The sequence below is a fragment of the Carcharodon carcharias genome, chromosome 8 (genome assembly GCF_017639515.1).
Source record: "Carcharodon carcharias isolate sCarCar2 chromosome 8, sCarCar2.pri, whole genome shotgun sequence".
Lineage (NCBI taxonomy): Eukaryota > Metazoa > Chordata > Chondrichthyes > Lamniformes > Lamnidae > Carcharodon > Carcharodon carcharias.
Genome location: NC_054474.1, coordinates 60,259,408 through 60,278,130, shown reverse-complemented (window position 1 = coordinate 60,278,130; position 18,723 = coordinate 60,259,408). Strand labels below are relative to the sequence as shown.

The 18,723-nt window shown below is 40.6% G+C and overlaps 1 protein-coding gene across 4 annotated transcripts in view; it reads right to left on the bottom strand.

Moving 5' to 3' along the window:
* Nucleotides 1–18,723, bottom strand: part of rnf44 (ring finger protein 44) — a 127,929-nt gene that overhangs the window by 31,600 nt on the left and 77,606 nt on the right. For all 4 annotated transcript variants that reach the window (XR_005943764.1, XM_041193334.1, XM_041193335.1 and 1 more), the window contains one exon: nt 9,238–9,431. Coding sequence is in view for 3 of the 4 variants with exons in the window: in XM_041193334.1 (XP_041049268.1) it covers nt 9,238–9,431 (194 nt within the window). In the remaining variant the exon portion in view is untranslated. The remainder of the gene's footprint in view (nt 1–9,237; nt 9,432–18,723) is intronic.

Here is an 18,723-nt window from a genome sequence, read left to right as displayed (position 1 = left end):
AGCTGTAAAGTGAGACCTACAGATATACAACCAAGTCCTATGGCAATGGGACGCCTGGGAGCAACTCATTTCAGTGGCAAGAAGCCACAGACTAAAGCAAAGGCAAACACAAACTCACTAACTGTGACAGTGTCATTCTGGGATCTCCACAGCCTACTTAATCGCCAAACCAGCTGCAGACCTGAATGCCATTGAGCTCTAGCAGCCAGGGAAATAAGACCAGCAGGAAAAGGCCAGCTTGAAGAAATGGGAGCAGGATACATTTCTTTGGAGTGCTCTACCTTCTATAGAATGATTTCCAATTACAAAGGGTCTAGAAAACGTTCTCAAAGGCATTAACGAATGCCTGATGAGCTTACACCCTCCCCTGCAACGACGTGGGAGACATGCAATGCTCATAAATGCATATGCTCCCACAATGATCAACAGTGGGATGTAAAGGAAAGGTTCTATGACTATCTGGACCATTTCCTACGATCGACTCCAAGAGATGACAAAATTCTCAAGGGTGATTTCAATGCCAGGGTCAGACATGACCACATCAATGGTCAGGCATCCTTGGTCAACATGGAGTTGGAAAGGAAAACTCAAATGGAACACTGCTACTTTCATTATGCACCAGGCATAATTAATACTATGTTCCACCTGAAAGGAAAATACAAGGCAACCTGGCAATAGCCATGATCTAAGGATTGACATCCCCTTGACTATGTACTTGTCAGATAGAAAGAAAAGGCTGACTTCAAAATAACTTGTGCCATGCGAGGCACTGACTGCTGGACAGATCACCCCTGATCCTGATATGTACCATGCTGAGTGTAAAGATCCAGCCAAAACATTGTAAATCAACTTGCCAGGCATGGCCAAAGCTAGATGTCTCAATAACCCTGCTATTGCCCGTAACCTTTTTACACAACTTGACACCAATCTGAACTTTGATCCCCCTCCTCTCTGCTCAAGTGACAAAGTGGAAAGAGCTCTATGATCTTCAAGACTTCAGTAGACATCCTGGGATGCTGCAAGCGCAAGCACCAAGGCTGGTTTGATGAGAATGATGCCTTCTTCTCAAACTGAAACAGCTCACACATTCAAGTCTTTTAGCAACTCCACAGTCAACAACCAAGCATCAAGCCTACAAAACACAGGCTCAAGTGAGAGTTAAGGGAATTGCAGAATGACCAGTGGACCACAAAAGCTGCAACATCTAGCTAAAAGGCATGATCCATGTTTTTACATAATGTGATGATAGTATATGGCCCATCCGCCACAATCTCTGCTTGGGCCCTAACAGCTGAAGGAAATGAACCAATCACTGATAAGACAGCAGTAATGGAAAGGCGATGCGACACTTCATTGAAGTCAACAGAGATCTCAGCAGATTCTCTGCAAAAAATTGAATGTCTGAGAAAGAAAGCCTGTCTCTTCCTCCTTGCACTGAAGATGTGATAAAGGCAATCAAATGCACTGCAAGAATTTACCAAGGTTCTTGGGGCAGCACCTTCCAAACCCACGACCACTGCCATCAAGAAGGACAAAGGCAGCAGATAGATAGGAACACTAGCACCTAGAAGTTCCCCTCCAAGTCACTCACCATGCTGACTTGGAAATATATCATCATTCCTTCACTGTCGTTGGGTCAAAATCCTGGAACTCCCTTCCTAACAGCACTGTGGATGTACCTACACCACATGGACTGCAGCAGTTCAAGGAGGGAGCTCACCACCATCTTTTCAAGGGTAAGTAGGGGTGGGCAATAAATGCTGGCCTAGCCAGTGAAACCCACATTCTATGAATGAATAAATAAAAATCAACCAAACAAAGCAAAGTCCCTGGCCCAGATGGCATTCCAGAGATATGGAAGTGTAATAGTACACAGCTCATTAATAAACTTACAGTTGTCCTCAAGAGTATCTGGGATCAGGAAGACGTTCCACAGGACGTCAAGAATACCAACACAGTCAACATCTGGAAACGGAAAGGATTCAAAACTGCATGCAGCAACTACTGAGGAATAAGTCCTCTGTCAATCGCAGTAAAGATCAAACAAGGGTCCTATTAGACCATCTTCTAGACAGCCTCATAGATGATGCCCTCCTGGGATCACAGTGTGGTTTTAGAACTAACCATCGGACAGCCAATATGGTATTTGCAGCAAGGCAGAGACAAGAAAAGTGCAAAGAGCAACATCAGTATCATAGACCTAATTAAAACATTTCACAGTGAGAGTTGATCTGGTCTATGGCACTTGCTCTCCAAGCTAGGATATTGGAACAAGTTTATCAAAATACTGCATCAATTGTGTGATGGCATGGTTAGATGGGTTTGGACTGGTGGTGAGATGTCTGATGCCTTTGAGGTAACCAGCGGTGTAAAGCAAGGATCCCCAATTCTTCCATCTCTTCTTTGATACTTAAGTAAGTCAACAAAGACATGCCTGCAGGCACCAACATCAGGTTCCATTCAGGGGCACTTTTCAATCTCTTCAGATTGTGTGCCGCCACCAAAGTCACAGAAACAGTGATCAGAGAGCATCTCCATGCAGATGACTATATCCTAGCTTCGGACAATAAGGAAGACGTCCAGACCATGACAAACAAATTCTTGGGTGCTGCTAAAGACTTTGGTCTCCAAATCAGTGTCTCCAAGACAGAGGTTATGTTTCAGCCAGCACCAGGTATATACGAAGCACCAGACATAACCATTGATGGCACCAGTCTAAGGTTTGTAGAAAAATTCTCATATCTTGGTAGTGTGTTCTCTGGGGATGCCACTATTGATGAAGATACCCATGCACACATCCAGAAAGCTTGTTCTGCCTGTAGGTGACTCCATGATTGTGTCTGGAAGCAGTATGGCATGAAGCCAAAGATTAAAATCAAACTCAACAGGCCATTGTCCTTACCACCCTATTTATTGTACGGCGCAGAATCCTGGGTCTGGCGTAAGTGCTACCTCAAAGCTTAGAGACACTTCCAAAGTTATCCGAGGTCCATCATAAGAATTTGATGGCAGGACAAAATCACAAACAAGGTCCTTCATTGTGCTGGACTCAACAGCACGGAAACTACCCCTCATTAATTCAGCTTAGATAGGGCATGTCTGCCGCATAACTACAGAATCCCTAAGCAGGTCTTCTATGAAAAACTGCCTCAGGGTAAACATCATCAAGGGGATCAGTACAAATGATGCAATGACATCCTAAAATAGAGCATTATAAACATAAGGCTCTTGGGAATATATTGCTGCTGACCGGCCCACCTAGAGCCAAACACTGAAAGTCAGTTCAGCATCTTTCAAGGACCAGTAACAACAAACTCACAACATCCAATGTGCCCAGAGGAAGGCCAGAGGCAACACAGTTGCAGAAGTTCCCTCAAGCACCAACAACATGAACAGTCAGTTCTGTGGACATCAGTGCTGATCCCAGATTGGATGCTTCAGCCATGAGAGAAGACGATTAAATCATTTGCAGCTTGGACATAAACAATGAGGAGTCTACCAAGAGCCAAGATTGTCAAATTGGGCATCAAAAACAAATATTGGCAGGTTTCAGCAGAGAAGTACCAGTAACAGCAATACTCCAGATTACACACTAAGCATCCCAAAACATATACAACTCTAGTACTGATAAGCAATCTGACTAGCAAAACTGAGAAGTGTTACAGCATGTTAAAAACTACCAAAATCCATAGGCAGCAACAATTAATGTTCATCAAGTTTTATGTTGGAAACTGGAACTAAAAGTAAATTCAAATACCAAGACATTCATTACTAGTTTAGCAAAGCCTTCCATGCTTTCAATTGTGCTTTTAACAACAATTTGCATATTTTATTAAAAATGGGCACCAAAGAAGCAGAATTTGAGTTTGCCATATAGTCACTGTCACTTTCTCTTATTTCCTCAAGCACTTTAGTTTTTGCTTTATCGGTTGCTTTTCCTAATATCTCCTTACATGGCTCGGTCAAATGTCTCACTTTTCCTGGTGTAGCTGTCTTTGGTTTCGTTTTAATTTTTGCCTAGTTTTGCTCCTGTCAAGGACCTTGAGATGTTTTACTATGTTATATATGTTGGATAAATGAAAGTTGTTGTTGTTGAGTGGGACTTTTCACTGATGTTTCTCCACAATGCTCAGCTTCATTCACGACTCCTCCTATGGTGAAGCAGCAAATTCCAGCTTAAGGGCAGACCTCGATAACATAATATGCAACTCACATCAGTGTTGGGCAATGACTATCATGAACAGGAGAAGGCTCAGCCATCTCCCTAATCTTCAGTTCACTTTCATCGGTTGAGTGGGAACATACTGAAGCTTGGTTCACCTCCTAACATCCTCTCTTTTGTTTCTAAGTATATTGACTATAAGGACAGTAGTGATTGAAAAGAAAGAGCAAGGGTGCTTCCCTTTTGCAGAGTGGATTGATGATGGTAGCTTTGAAAAGTTGAACTATTTACTGTATTGGCTATATGGGGACCAGCAATTTAGCAGTTTATTGCAAATGAAGTCTAAGGCTGGGGACATCGGTCTTGTGGATATGCTGAGCTTGGATACAGCAGGAAGAGGAGAGAGTAGGAGAAGGAGAGAGAGAGGTAGAAATTGGGGGAAAAAAGAATAAGAGTCTACATGTGTGTGTTCATGAAAAGGGACAGTTTTGGCAAAGTGGTCAGCTGAGTGTGTACACTCTGCCTGAGAGAGAAAGAAATCAATAAACTCCTTTTACATTTTTTTGTTAGAGGTGAGGGTGGAGGGGTAGGAAAGAGAGAGAGGTTTATAGAGAAAGTTGGTAGGGGAGGAAAGCAGTCCTTCAGAACAATGCTATGGTACTAAATCGTTTTGGCAGAGAAGAGTGAAGCATTGTAGAGTTCATCAAGTCAGATCTAGCAATGAATGGCTAAGTTAGTTGTGCACCAGGTACACAAATTTGTGCCTCATGGATTCAAGAAACAAAGATGGAACAGTGTCAGGAAAACTGGGATAGGAGATGTGTTTTACTGAGCACAAGGCAAGGATCACAGAGGTAAGGAATGGTTGAGCGAATTAACAATTTCAGCGATAGCATTGCAACCAGATGGCCAAAGGCTCAGCATTATGGGGTACAAGAGTGCAAGTGCATTTTCCAGTGCAGACATAGAAGGTGAGGTTGAAGGAGACAAGGCAATATGGGTAGTGAGGAATGGAGAAAGTGGCTACAGATTGTCTTCTTGGTAATCAAACCCATGAAGTAGCAAGGCCACAGGAGATGGTGGGGTCAAGAGAAATACAAGGAGAAGTTAAATGGAAGGAAAAGTTTTGTTTAGAGAAGACAAGAGGGCTGTGATATGATGAGAAAGGAATTAGAACTGAAATGGGCACTGAAATATATACACACACAAGCATGGCTGTGGACAGCTGAGAATTGGGTTGCTTTCCTCATTCAAATTGAGATTTTACTTTACACTTGTTTATATGGAAATGGACATATATTTTTATTTTCCAGAAAGGGACCATTCAAGCAGCTGATTAGTATTGTGTAGAACAACATCGCTGTACAATTGTTTTGAATTGCAGATAAAGGGGATGCTAGCACTTATATCCTCTAGCTCCTTGTCTACAAATAATATCTGCATAGAAAATAGGACATCATCATGGCATCAGAAAATCACAGGTAAAGGAATGTTGAAAGAATGTAGAATAATGGTCATAAAACCACTAGTAGATACGTTCCTGCCGTAAGGAGCCAGACGGAGATGGTAAGGTCGGTCCACCATGGGCCCCGTAAATATTGTATAAATAACACTCTGCTACCAGCTGCAATATATTAAGTTTCCAACAACATATCTGTGGTATATGAGAAGGCTACAGAACTGAGGATACGCAAATAGAAAATGAGAGAAAAATAGCAAAAAATATAAAAGGATTTTTACCAAACGTTCATTTAAATATATCCATTACGATGATGTGGTTACAGGGTGACCAAGACTGGGAACTGAATGTTCAAGGACATTCGTCACTTAGGAAGGATAGGTAAAAAAGAGATGGAATAGCGCTGTTAATAAGAGCCAAAATCAGTACATTAGTGAAATGTAGAATCAGCTTGGATGCAGCTGAGAAACAGCATGGAGCAGCAAACATTGGTTGGATAAAAGCAAAATACTGCAGGAAATCTGAAACACAAACAGAAAATGCTGGAAAAACTCAGCATATCTGACAGCATCTGTGAAGAGAGAAACAGAGTTGATGTTTCGAGTCCTGTTTCTCTCTCCACAGATGCTGTCAAATATTGCAGTTGTATATAGGTCACCAAACTGTAGTGGTAATGCTGTGCACAGTATAAATTAGGAAATTAGAGCTGTATATAACATGGGCAATACAGTAATAATGGACTTCAATATATGTATAGATTGGTAAACCTAATTATCACTAATGCTGTGGAGAATGAGTTCCTGGAGTGTATACAAGATGGGTTTCTGAAGCAATTCGTTGAAGAACCAATTAGGGATTGGGCTATTTTAGGTTTGGTATTAAGTAATAAGGGCTAATTAATAACCTTGCTGTAAAGGAGCCTTTAGGAAATAGTGACCATAATATGACAGGATTTTACATTAAGTTTGAAAGTGATATAATTCATTCTGAAACTAGGGTCTTAAATCTGAACAACCTCGCTGAAACTTACAGAATTCTTACAGGATGTGACAGGGTAGATGTGGATAGAATGTTTTCCCTAGCTGGTGAGTCTAGAACCAGGGACAGTCTCAGAATAAGGGGCAAGCCATTTAATACTTAGGAGGAATTGCTTCATTCAGGGGGCGGTGAATCTTTGGAATTCTCTATCCCAGAAGCTGTGGAAGCTCAATCATTGAGCATATTCAAGACAGAATTCGATAGATTTCTGGATATTAATGACATCAAGGGATAGGACGAGAGTGCGAAAAATGGCATAAGGTAGATGACCTGTTTGAATGGCACAGCAGGCTTGATGGGCCAAATGGCCTGCTCCTCCATTCCTATCAGAAGCAAAATAAATTGCATTTATGTAGCACCTTTCACATTCTCAGGACATTACGAAGTGCAACATAGCTAATAAATTAAATGAACCGTAATTGGTGTCATGTAGCTAAACGTGTGCCGAGAATAATGATCATTAAACTAATTTTGTGGTTTTGGTTGAAAGGTGAATGCTGGACCAGACACCAGGAAATCTCTATTGCTTTAAAGAGTGTCACGTAATATTTTATGACTACCTGAACAGACAAAACCTTGATTTAACAACTTGTGGAAGGTGGCACCTCCTACAATGCAGCACTTCTTCAGTGAAGAATTGATTTGTCAGCCCAGATGATACGCTCTGTTTGGGGCTGCTGGTGGAGGGAGGGGGGACATACTGGAGATCAGGGAAGTGTTTTTCTCATGGGTTGATGGGGTGAAGGTGACACCATGTTGAGAGAGGAGTGTTAAGAAAGAGCCCTGGGTATTTAGTGTAGGATACTAGGTAAGCAGAGCTGCATGCTGATGGGGTTGGCTCAGGAGTTGCAAATTCTCAAACTTGTTCCAAACTCACTGAAACAGAAAATAGCAAATATAACCCCATCTTTGTAAAAAAAAAAGTCAAGTTGAACACTTAAATTACCAACATTGTGGCATTAAGTGTTTGGGACTTTGATGGCCAATTTCCAAAGGGATCATCAAGAAGTGCAGGGTCTGATGACAGTTGGTGTAGATCTAACTGGAGACACCTCATCCACCCTCAAAGAAATTGATATATTTCACCAATATACTGCAATTCACTCAATAAGTTATAGAAAGTAGTAAGTAGATATTATGCACCTGCATTTCAGGGAGAAAATCAATGCTAAGCTACATAATAATTTGATCCACAAGGTCTGTGTCTATAAAGTTGATTGCAAAGTATTTGGCTAGACAGATGCATGAAAGATGGATAGGTGGAAACCAGCTGCCAGCGGACTCCCATAGATTGATATTTGGGTCATTGCAATTTGTATTTTTTTTATAAATGACTTCAAGGAAGTAACATTGTCCAAAGTGTCCAAATTTGTGGATTACATCAAACTGGGTGTAGTACCAATTGATGCTAACCAATGTGTGATAATCCAAAGGGATCTGGACAGCTTGGTTAATGTGAAAAAGAGATGGCAAATGGACGAGTGTATGTCATGCAATTAGGTAGAAGAAACAAAAAGATAAATTACTTATTAAAATGGAAACATTCTTGAGATAACAGAGTAGGAAAAATATGTTGGAGCATTGGTGGGTAGGCCATTGAAGGTGTCAATTCAGTGATCCATTACAGATGATAGTGAAAAAAGCAAATAAATGTTGGGAATGTGACTTACAAGTTTAAGGAGGTAATATTGAAGTTGGTGAGGCTACATTTGTAAGTCCATGTTCAATTTTGGTTTCCATGCTACAGGAATGATGTAGCATTATTGAAGGTGTTCTGAGGAAGATTATGAAAGTGGATTCCTGAACTTAAGAGGGCCAAGTTTTGAGTAAAGATATCTTGGGAAGTGGAGAGTGAAAGGACACTTGATCTTTTAAAATTATCACAAGTATGGAAAACATGGCTCCAGACAAGTTCTAGCACAGGATCTGAGGGCTAGGGGACACATTTAAATTGAGGGTATAAAAAAGGAGTAAGAGTGTGACAGGTTTGTAGTAAGATTAATTAGGGTGGAAGAACAGAAAGCCACAGCAGATTTTAAAAAGGACCCAGATGAGTTCCTTTTAGAAAAGGAGATACAAGGCAATTAGCTTCAGAGACATGGTATGCAAATTAGGAAGCAGAAATTAGGAAGGATAGTAGTCTTCTTCTGCACAAAGCATTACTATATAATGTCACAACTCAATAGAGCAAATAAATACTGATGGGCCAATTTTAGATTTTATCCAATTACATTTTAATTCCTTGAAGTGAAGAGCATTTTCAAGAATTCTCTATTCTCTAACTGTAATGCATTAGAATGTTGTACCCACTTAAAATAGAACAGAGCAACCACAAATCCTCCCTCCTCAGCTACATGCTATAATTTATCAAACCAAGATAGCAAACTTCAGAAGGAAAGAAGCATATCTTTCCAGGAACTCCCTTGTAAAATCTGGTGGAGAAATTTAGTGCTCTCAAGTTTGGACATGGACAGAAAATACCCATTGCTATCATCTCCCCTTCCCACCACTAGACAGCCCTGCAGAAAATTGTACATGCCTTGAGAAGCTGGAGGTCTACCTCCAATAAGGAACTCACCTTCTCCTGTGATGTGCTGGTGTGTTGCACCGTTCCCCTGAGAATCGTCGCTGGTTGAAAGGGGCTGAGGGAGGCCGCCTATTCACTGTTATTTCCCATGGTCGCATTGGTGGTGTCTGAGGAGGAGATGCACTCTGGATCTCAAGGACAGAATGAGAGAGACGCCGGCGTTTTGGGCTGGGACTGTCGTCGCTCTGCAAAGCGCAACGTAAGAACAACAGATGTAATCTAGGCACTACTGACATTTGTAAGGCAGACATGGGCAGGACGGGAGGTTTAACGCCAAAGGAACTGAAGAGAAGTTTTCATAACAAGTGGTGGTGAATTTTGACCATGAAATTACAGAATTAAAGAAACCAGACACCAACTTCAAAAAGCAATTTACAAACGTTGTGATTAACTGGAGCCACAACATATTCTATTACAGGTAAGTGAAAGATTCTTTGTCTTTGTGTAACTTGCACACAAGAGTAAATCTAAGAGAGATTGGGACAAGTCAGTATTCTACAGGATGGGGAATGGGATTCAGACTAAGCCACAGATTCCTGTGCTGATTTAATCATTTGGCATTTTGGTCTCAAAATCAAATTAGATTTTCAAACTAGAACTAGTAACAAATGGACTAGTAACAATGTCAAAAGCACTTCAATTGGAGCAAAACTTTTCAGTGAAAGGAACAGCATTAAGGAAACCTGCTTTTCAAAGAAATTACTGAATTTTTTGTGTTACAACCACAATGTAAAATGCTGCCACAGACAAAAGGTGAGAGAAACTGTTCAAGGACTGCAAGAAACAGGAAGAGCAGATTGGGGAAGAGGATGAAACAGAGTGTGGAAAGGAATTGGTAGCCAGAGCTTAGGAATGAGAATTTGGGAATGAAAAAAAATTATTGGTAGTGTATGATTCTGCAATTTGGGTAATTGAAATTAAGACAGAATTTCCCACTGTTTAAATGTAAAAACAAGACTCCATTTTTTTTAATTCAATCCATAGAAATATTTCAAATCAGTGAAAGGGTGATTTCACCAAGTCACTGCAGGTCATCAAACAGTACAATAAGTGATACGGGGAGAATGATATGGGCAGCAAAGCTTTAGATTTTTAATGTATGCAATCTCAGGGTGCAGATTTTAAAGAAAAAGGGTAATTTCAGAACGTGTATTTCTAATTCAATGAAATGGAAATTTAATTATCAATCTGCTGAAATTACCATCAGTCTCCATGTTAGTCACTTCCTCCCAAGTTATTTTTCGTAGAAAAAAAAAGCCTGCGATTCCTGTCACTAACAGTGGTCACGTATCTGGGCTTATAATTTAATTTACTGATTATATAGTTAGTTCTTAATCTCGCCACTGGCTGGCATTTGCTAATTTCGTATTATACATTCGTGCCATTTAATTTTGAAATAACAGCTTTTCACTATACTGCAAGTACCATATTTTAATATGGTGATATATGGAATCATAAAATTAATCATATAAATTGCATCCTGCTAGTCTCTAAGTTTAGCTTGTGATTCTGGAAGAGTATGCTTGAGAACTTACTTTCATAACTCTGAACCCCGCTGGCCACTACACATTCACTGTCCCTTCCTACTGCCAGCTTTTCAAAATTAAGTTTGGCATCATCCAGTGCCTACTTGCCAATTTATCTGATCTTCTCAACTTCAGTAGTCTCCTCATAATATTTTTTTCCAAATTAAATGCCTTGGACCCCCAGGACACTCAGCTAAGAGCATCAAGGGAGTGCTGAGAGGCTGGGACTAGGATTCACAGTTCTCAGCCAGAGGCTGAGACTCAATTACACTTTCTGGCAAGCCTCAATTCTGTGGCAGTTTCCAGTTAAGGCAGTATGTACCATCCTTAAATCCTCTAACACAGGAATCTATGACGTCTCAGTGGAGAAATCATTACTTGAAGCAGTTAGTTTTCATAAAGGTATAACATTGTGTGATTGTTTCATTTAGGTTTTTCTTTTGGCGGGGGGGGGGTGGTGCGAGTACATATTTTGCTGATCAAAGTGAAGTGTGTAAGCACTGTAAAATAGAACGTGTTCTATTAAATAAAGCTGTCCAATAATGTGCTTCAGCCCCAACATTAAAGTATTCCTTGGTGTAACTGTGTAACATTTTCCATTTCCCACACCAGTCCATCTATGGCATCTCTGGAGTCAGTTCTGTGGTACAGACCTGTGATCACTGGGTTAAAACTGGCCAGATACATTTCACAAGAGTCTTAAGGTTAACAGGCAGAGGAGACAGGCTTTAAATTCCTAACAGCCCAAAATTACATCATCTATGATATTACAATTTACTGGCAAATAGAAAAATCAGTAACATACACATTTTTCCTTAAAAATGGAAATTTGTTCTAGTCACGAGAATATACTCTATCACATAATGCCACATGAGCTGCAAAGGGCAAGCATTTAAGTGTGCGCAAGCTTTCAGTGCAACATTCAATTAGAACAGAAATCACTGGAAATATGTTTCTTACTGCCTTTTTAGAATTTGATCAAAATGAATAAAGTCGGAGAGATTTGGGCTGGAATTCAAACTCCATCCTATTATATTAGGAAACACTAAAACGATCCCAAGGGTTAAACCTATTATCAGCTGGTCTCAACAGCAGAATCAAGTACAGTAATGCAGCTGCAGTCATTGACTGATTCAGCATTATCAGAAATATAGTAAGCCCATATATTTTCAAGCAATACACTGGCTTCGAAATCTGATTGTGACTGAAAATGTCAGGCATGGGGTGCGTTACACGCACCTGATCACATGGCTGCTGAAACCATGTTAAGTTTGTACTGTCAAGATCACTATGAGGAATCAGGTGTGCAGTGGGAAAGTAGATTTCACTGGTGCAACTTAAAAGGCAGCCAGTAACTCTTAAAGAGAAGGTGCACTTGCCCTAAAGACAGCAGGGAAATGCAGCGAAAGGTCTACATTGGCTAGAAAGCTCATTGACAGGGTCTCGCATTCACTGATACAGCTTTATGGGCTGTGAACAGCAGCAAAATCTTGTTTCCCTCCAAGGGAGAGTGATGGGTGAAAGCTGCCGAAGAAACACGTCTATTGCCAATGGGAAGAGGTTTCAGAGCTTGTTAATGCCAGGAGCTTAGCTCCCAATGTGTGACAATAAATTGTCAATGATTTCTGCAAAGTTGTTAAGGTAAGAAAATGAACTATCACCTTACCCTCCATCATTGCAGCCACACTATTCAGAAAATTCAGCAAGGGAGTCTCACTTAAATGGAAAGAAATTAGTGTTAATGGAAAATTTCCGACAGATCTTAGGGTCCTGATTGATAATAAATTGAGGCTATCGTACCATGCTTAGTGGCAGTGAGTAAAGTACATCAGATGTTGGGATGCTTTAAAAAGGTCAATACTGAACAGAGGTAGTCTGGTCCTGCCATTTTATAAATTATTGGTGTGACTGCACTGACAATACTAGTTACAGTTCTGGTGGTCACAGTACAAAAAGGATATTGCAGCTATTGAAACAATACAGAACAGAGAAACCAGAGTGATCAAGGTGATGATGGGATTGGGTTATGAGGAACGATTTTGTAAATTGAGCATGCTCTCAGTGGGGAAAAAGAAAGCAGAGAGGCAATATCATTGCTGTAGGATCCTAAAAGGACTCAATAATACAGGCTGTGACAAGCTATTTCACCTTGAGCAGAACAATAGAACCAGAGGACATGGCCTGATTTGAAGGGGGTGGGGGGGGGGTGCGGGATTTCAAAACTAATCTGCGAAAATAATATTTCAGTGAATGGTCAATCTGTGGAACAGGTTCTGTCGGGGGACAGTGAAGCAGTTCATATTGATTCATTTAAATGTAAATTAGATAGATTTTTTTCAGAAAATAACATTTTGGGAAAAGTACATGAGTAATTTGATATGACATGTAGCAAGCTTGGAAGGAACAAGTGACTTTGGATCTCTAGCTCCCAAAGGGATTTTCCTCATGCCATGTCTTGGTCTGTTGCAAACTAATTGATAGAGATTAATTGCAAGGATCAAAAACTCCATTATCTCTGTATCATGTGATTATCAGGATGATAAAAAACTAACTAGATAGAGCTTGATCTTCTTTTGTTTAGCATTGCCTATGTTTCCTTCCTCCACTTCCCTTCACTCTTCTACGATCACAGAACCATTTCACTCCACCTCCTCACATTGCTTTACAACCTTGTTTCCCTATGTTCCACACACATTATTGCATTATTTGACCATGACAGGTCTCAAAACATCTCAAGGCTGCCACTAACACAGTCCTTGCTTTCTTTCAGATAATCTTGGAGAGGATGCTGATGTCACCACACACCCTTTTGCTTTGGAAGAATATATGCTGGCCATCACAGATAGGCGGGAGTATCATAGTCTCTAACATTATCACTCATCACACTATCTTGTGCAGGGTTTCTTCACACCTCATCTTCCGATGCCCTTCTTGCTTTTATCCCAACTTACACACACTGCCTGACTCATCTCTTTCTGCTCTCCCTTTACACCAAAGGCACTCAGCCCTTTCTTTCATTTCAGGCCAGAAACTGAAAATGTTGATGCCCCTGTGCCACATCAAGCTGAAGAAGGTAGCCTTATCGAAAATGCACCACTACTTAATCTGACCCTAGAGGAAGCATTTATACAGCACCTTTCACAACCTTCTGATATCCCAAACCAATTTACAGCTAATGAAGTGCTTTTGAAATGTAGTCAATTTTGCAACCAATTTGCTGGGTCCCACAAGTAGTATATTAAAAGTCCAGATAATCTGAAGGAGAGCATGTCTGCCAGTTATGCTGAGGAGGACAAAAGTGAGGACTTTAGGGGCCCAACAATGAGAAAACGCTTACTTCACACAAATTGAGTACTGGGAGACCTAAAGAGTTTAAGCACCATAACTGGAAGCATAGGTAAAGATTTTAACCTGCATGGTTCTTTCTCGCATGACATCAGCACTCTGCATTCAGCCTTGGAGAATGTGGCCATTAAACAGCTGCCATGAAGATCCTGGGCTTGAACTTGTGCTCTGCCTTGAGAGGCAGATGTTTGCTTTGCAGAGATGGGTTGAGTAAATGGAGGGTCTTTCAAAGTGTCACTCATCTTGTGTCTGCTCCACTGTGTTTCAATTGAAGTGAAGAGCCACAGCCTCATGGGAGTGGCAATGGCGTAATGGGAGCAGCATCTGTTGCCTCCTCACAGAATGTCAGTGCATCTGCTTCCTTATCCTGCCCTCAGCCAATACTAATCATGATGCCAGAAAGCCAGCTGGACCCAGACTGTTCTGGTGGCAGCTCAAGTGCTACAGTTTGCAACTGAGCCCTCAGAGGCTTAAGCATCCACAAGTCATCAGCCACAAACATCTCAAGGGACCTCACACAAATAACAGCAGCAAAGCGGATGGAAGGCTGAAGCCAATGTGCGGGGGAGTTTGGAGGAGTACCTTGCAGAGTTGGTTAAAATTGTAGCCATAATGTCCAAGAGTCAAATACTGCCCAATGACCATTGCTCCTACAAGAGTATGAGAGCATGTTTCTTACAAAATTGTGAATGTTGAGGTCAGCTCCATTCTAATGGGATGATTGCTCCTGAGGCAGCACAGGCTTCACTACAAGCGTGTGTGGAACTGCGAGCATCAATCAGTAGGAAAATCTGCCCTCTCCAGTAGAGTTTTTTTTGCCAGCAGGATGCTGGTGAATGTAAATGCTGTTACACCACTAAGAGGCCCAAAGTGTTGAAGCAACAAAGTTACATGAGCAATGACTTGATCTCAATACAATGACATGTTTTTCTCGTTTGCAACTTAATTTAAACAAATACTTTCAAGGACCCAAGTGCAAGCACTCGACTCAACCCACCAAAATATAAAAAGTTAATCTGTGATTTTTATGACTAATAATAGCCTGTACAACTATAGTTAATTGCACAAAATGGAATCTGGCATGGACATGGCATAGTAATTGGCTACAAAAAACAGAACAAACTGACTGCTTTTAAGCAGCTTTCAACAGCTCTGGGGTCCAGTGCTTCTGACTAATTTGAGTGGGAAAAGAATATGTAAAGAAAAAAGCATCGCCTCTGTCGGAAAAATGGGTTAGGACAGCTTTGTCCTAACTATTATTGGTTCATATCTTAATTATCTTGTACTCAGTAACACAAACAGACATAATTCTGAGGTAATTTTTTTCTGGTTCAGAAATAGGATTAGAGAAGCAGTCCTACCATTCAGCATCTCGCAGCTACACACAAACACAAGCAACAAACCACACCTAGAGCATGGAAAGGAAAATATTTATAGAGATCTGCATTTTTATGAGAAACTTTTAGGACAACAGTTTGAGTTTAGTTGCAACTTAATGTGTTCCAGTACTAGGCTTCACAAACCCTTGGGGTTAGGATAACGGCACAAGACACTGGATCATCAAAAGTTTGCACCATGGAGGTTATCTAGCTATTAATAGAAAAGAAAGTGAATCCAACTTCTATTAGAATAATATTAATTGTTCACACAAACTTGCACAGCACACAAATAGCTTCTTACAATATCAGCTCTACAATTACTTCCCATTTTGTTTGTGTCTGTGTTTTTAATGATGTTTTATGGGTTTATTTGAACAGCGAGTTACAGGCACAAAAGTACAAATTTACTGAACAGTTCTTGACCTTGAAACAGCATTGAATGCACTTTTGTTTTATTACTTACCACTATATAGTCACAAATGTTGTTGACCAGCATGTAAGCAGAAGCTAACAGGTGCTGCTTGGGAACAGGGAGGATTTTAAGTTACAGTGACATCTCAATTCTTAAGCAGGATTGCACAGTAGTGCTGCGGAACAAAGGCATACATTAGCCTGGAAGAAACTGTGATTCCCATTATTCAATGTTCCTTTTGTTAATGTGCACCTCGTGAAATGTGCCATACAATTATTTTAACAGCATTATTCGTTGCTGCAGAAAAAACATTTCACAAACATGCTGGTCAGTAAGATTCTAGCACCAACATCAGATATAAGACTTGGAATCGTGAACACAATCTGAGGAAATAGCTTTGGTTTCAACAAGCATCAGGATTCCATTCAATGGCCCTTCCAAGTATACTTTCACTGGCCCCCATGATCTTTACTAAGGTTGCAAGTTTGGAGAAAAAGCATGGCAGATCTGCCCGATACTGGTATAGGAATATAAAGTGCCACGTTAACCAGTCTAACTACTTAAAGAATATGCTTCCAGTAGTTTTTGTAGCTTTAGTATACATTAGGACAACATTCTGGCAGGTAACACCTCATTTAGGTCATGTCATTTCTTGTCTTGCCAAAGGGTATATCCACACACAGTCTTCATGAAAACACATTCACCCATATCCTAAATATGGATCTCTAGAACAATTAAGGCCCTTGACCATCTTGAAGCAGACCTGAACAGTGGCTAGAGCAACTTGTAGTGTGTACACATACTTTCAGTGGCCAGCATGTTGGAGGGATTCATATTCATTCATTCCTATTTAAAATACCTAAGCACCAATAGAGAGGGTAGTTTGTATATCATACCTAGCTTCACTTTACATTCAAAACAAAACCATCAGCTGACTGTGGTTTCAGGCTGACACCAGACCTTTGCCAACTTTATCGCTTGGCATTAGGAAACTGCAGAGTTATCCACAACTGGTTTATTGGACTTTGATGTCATCACAGTACGGCAGATGCATGAGGAATCATACACCAACCAAAGTCAACTCAAATGGACAATTTCAGGCACAGCTCAAGAACAGCTGATATGGAGAATGAAAAAATTCCCAATGGTGTGGCAGGGTCTGCTCTTCTGCAGTTGTGGTTACAGCTAAGGCACAGTATCTGTGCTGATGGAGAGGATTACTCTGTAACTCACTATTCACAACCTGGAAACGCTCAACGTTGACACCAGATACCCAGAATGGCAATAAACTTAATTCCCAGCACTGTAATTCCATTCTTTGCACAGTAGTTACAACAATAAATATCTCCTTTGGGAAGTTTCTCTTTCATTATGAAACACAGTGCTTCACACTGAAATGGGCACAGAAACAAAATGCCAGCCCAATGTCAGCTGAGAAGTTATCACTCAGAAATCTTATTGCAGAAATCCACTGGCAGCTGACAATCGACTGAATGATCAGAGACATGATAAGTTGAGATGGCTGTTAAAAAAAAACATACATGATCGTTGGTTTTATGAATAAAGGCATAGGAGTACAAAAGCAAGCAAGTTATGCTAAACCATAATAAATATTAGTTGAGCCCTAGCTGGAGTATTGTGGCCAATTCTGGGCACTACACTTTAGGAAGGATGACAAAGCCTTTAGAGAGGGTGAGAAGGAGATTTACCAGAATGATACCCAGGATGCAGAACTTATGTGCAGAGGCAAAGAAAATGGCATGGCCCTCCTTGGAGCAATGAAAATGATGAAGAGTTTTGATAGAATTAATAAGGAGAAACTGCTTCACATAGCTGAATGGTCACTAACCATCAGAAGATAGAGGTTTAAGGTCCAAAGGAGAGAAGGAAAAAAAAAGTACATTGCAAGTTTTTTTATGATCTGGAATGTGCTGCTTGAAAGGGTGCTGGAAACAAATTCGATAGGAGTCGGATAAATACTTGAAGGGGAAAAATGTGCAGGGCTATGGGGAAATAGCAGAGGAGTGGGCCTAATTAGCTCATTCAAACCATTGGTACAGGCATGATGGGCTGAATGGCCTCCGGTGCAGCACCATTCTATGATGTTTTGTTTTCATCAACAATTAAGAGGAAATTACATGCCAATTTTTATGGCAGTGTTACAAACAACATTTTTGGAATATGTCAATTTGGAAAGTAATGTTGACGGAAGGAGGTGCAGCACATGGAAGAATAGTTAAGGCACAGCACTAGGTGCAAATTTACATGCAGCAAATTCAGTCTCTGTTTTGCTGGGCTGGTTCTTGTAGAAATTAGAGGCCTAGGAGCAGGACAACTGCATACCAGTATTGTATCAGAAAATGTTCATACTGTATATCCAAGTGAAAGGCGAAAACCTTGCAACTTCTCCATAATCCAACCTCGCTGTGATGGACATTACTTTGCGATAAACAGTACGCTAGTATTTGTTGGTTTGTCAACAGTGGTAATAGTAATTTGAATAGTAAGTCAATCACACCAAAGGTAATATAGCAATCACACCAAAGGTAATATAGCAACAGACTAAAGCATACTGAATAAAGTATAAACTTTGCTGAGTAATGAGGAGAGGAATCAAGAAAAGCAAAAATAGGGGGAGGATGTGCTGGAGGTATAGTAGTGAGATCGAGGAGAGGTTGTGTGTGCAAGGGGGTGAGTGCAAAAGAGAGAAAACAGGAGTGAAAGGCAGATATAAGGAGAAAAAAAATAAAGAGAACACAAACAAGCTTAACACCTCCTTCTTCAACCTTTGCCAATGTTGTCATGAAGGATGGCA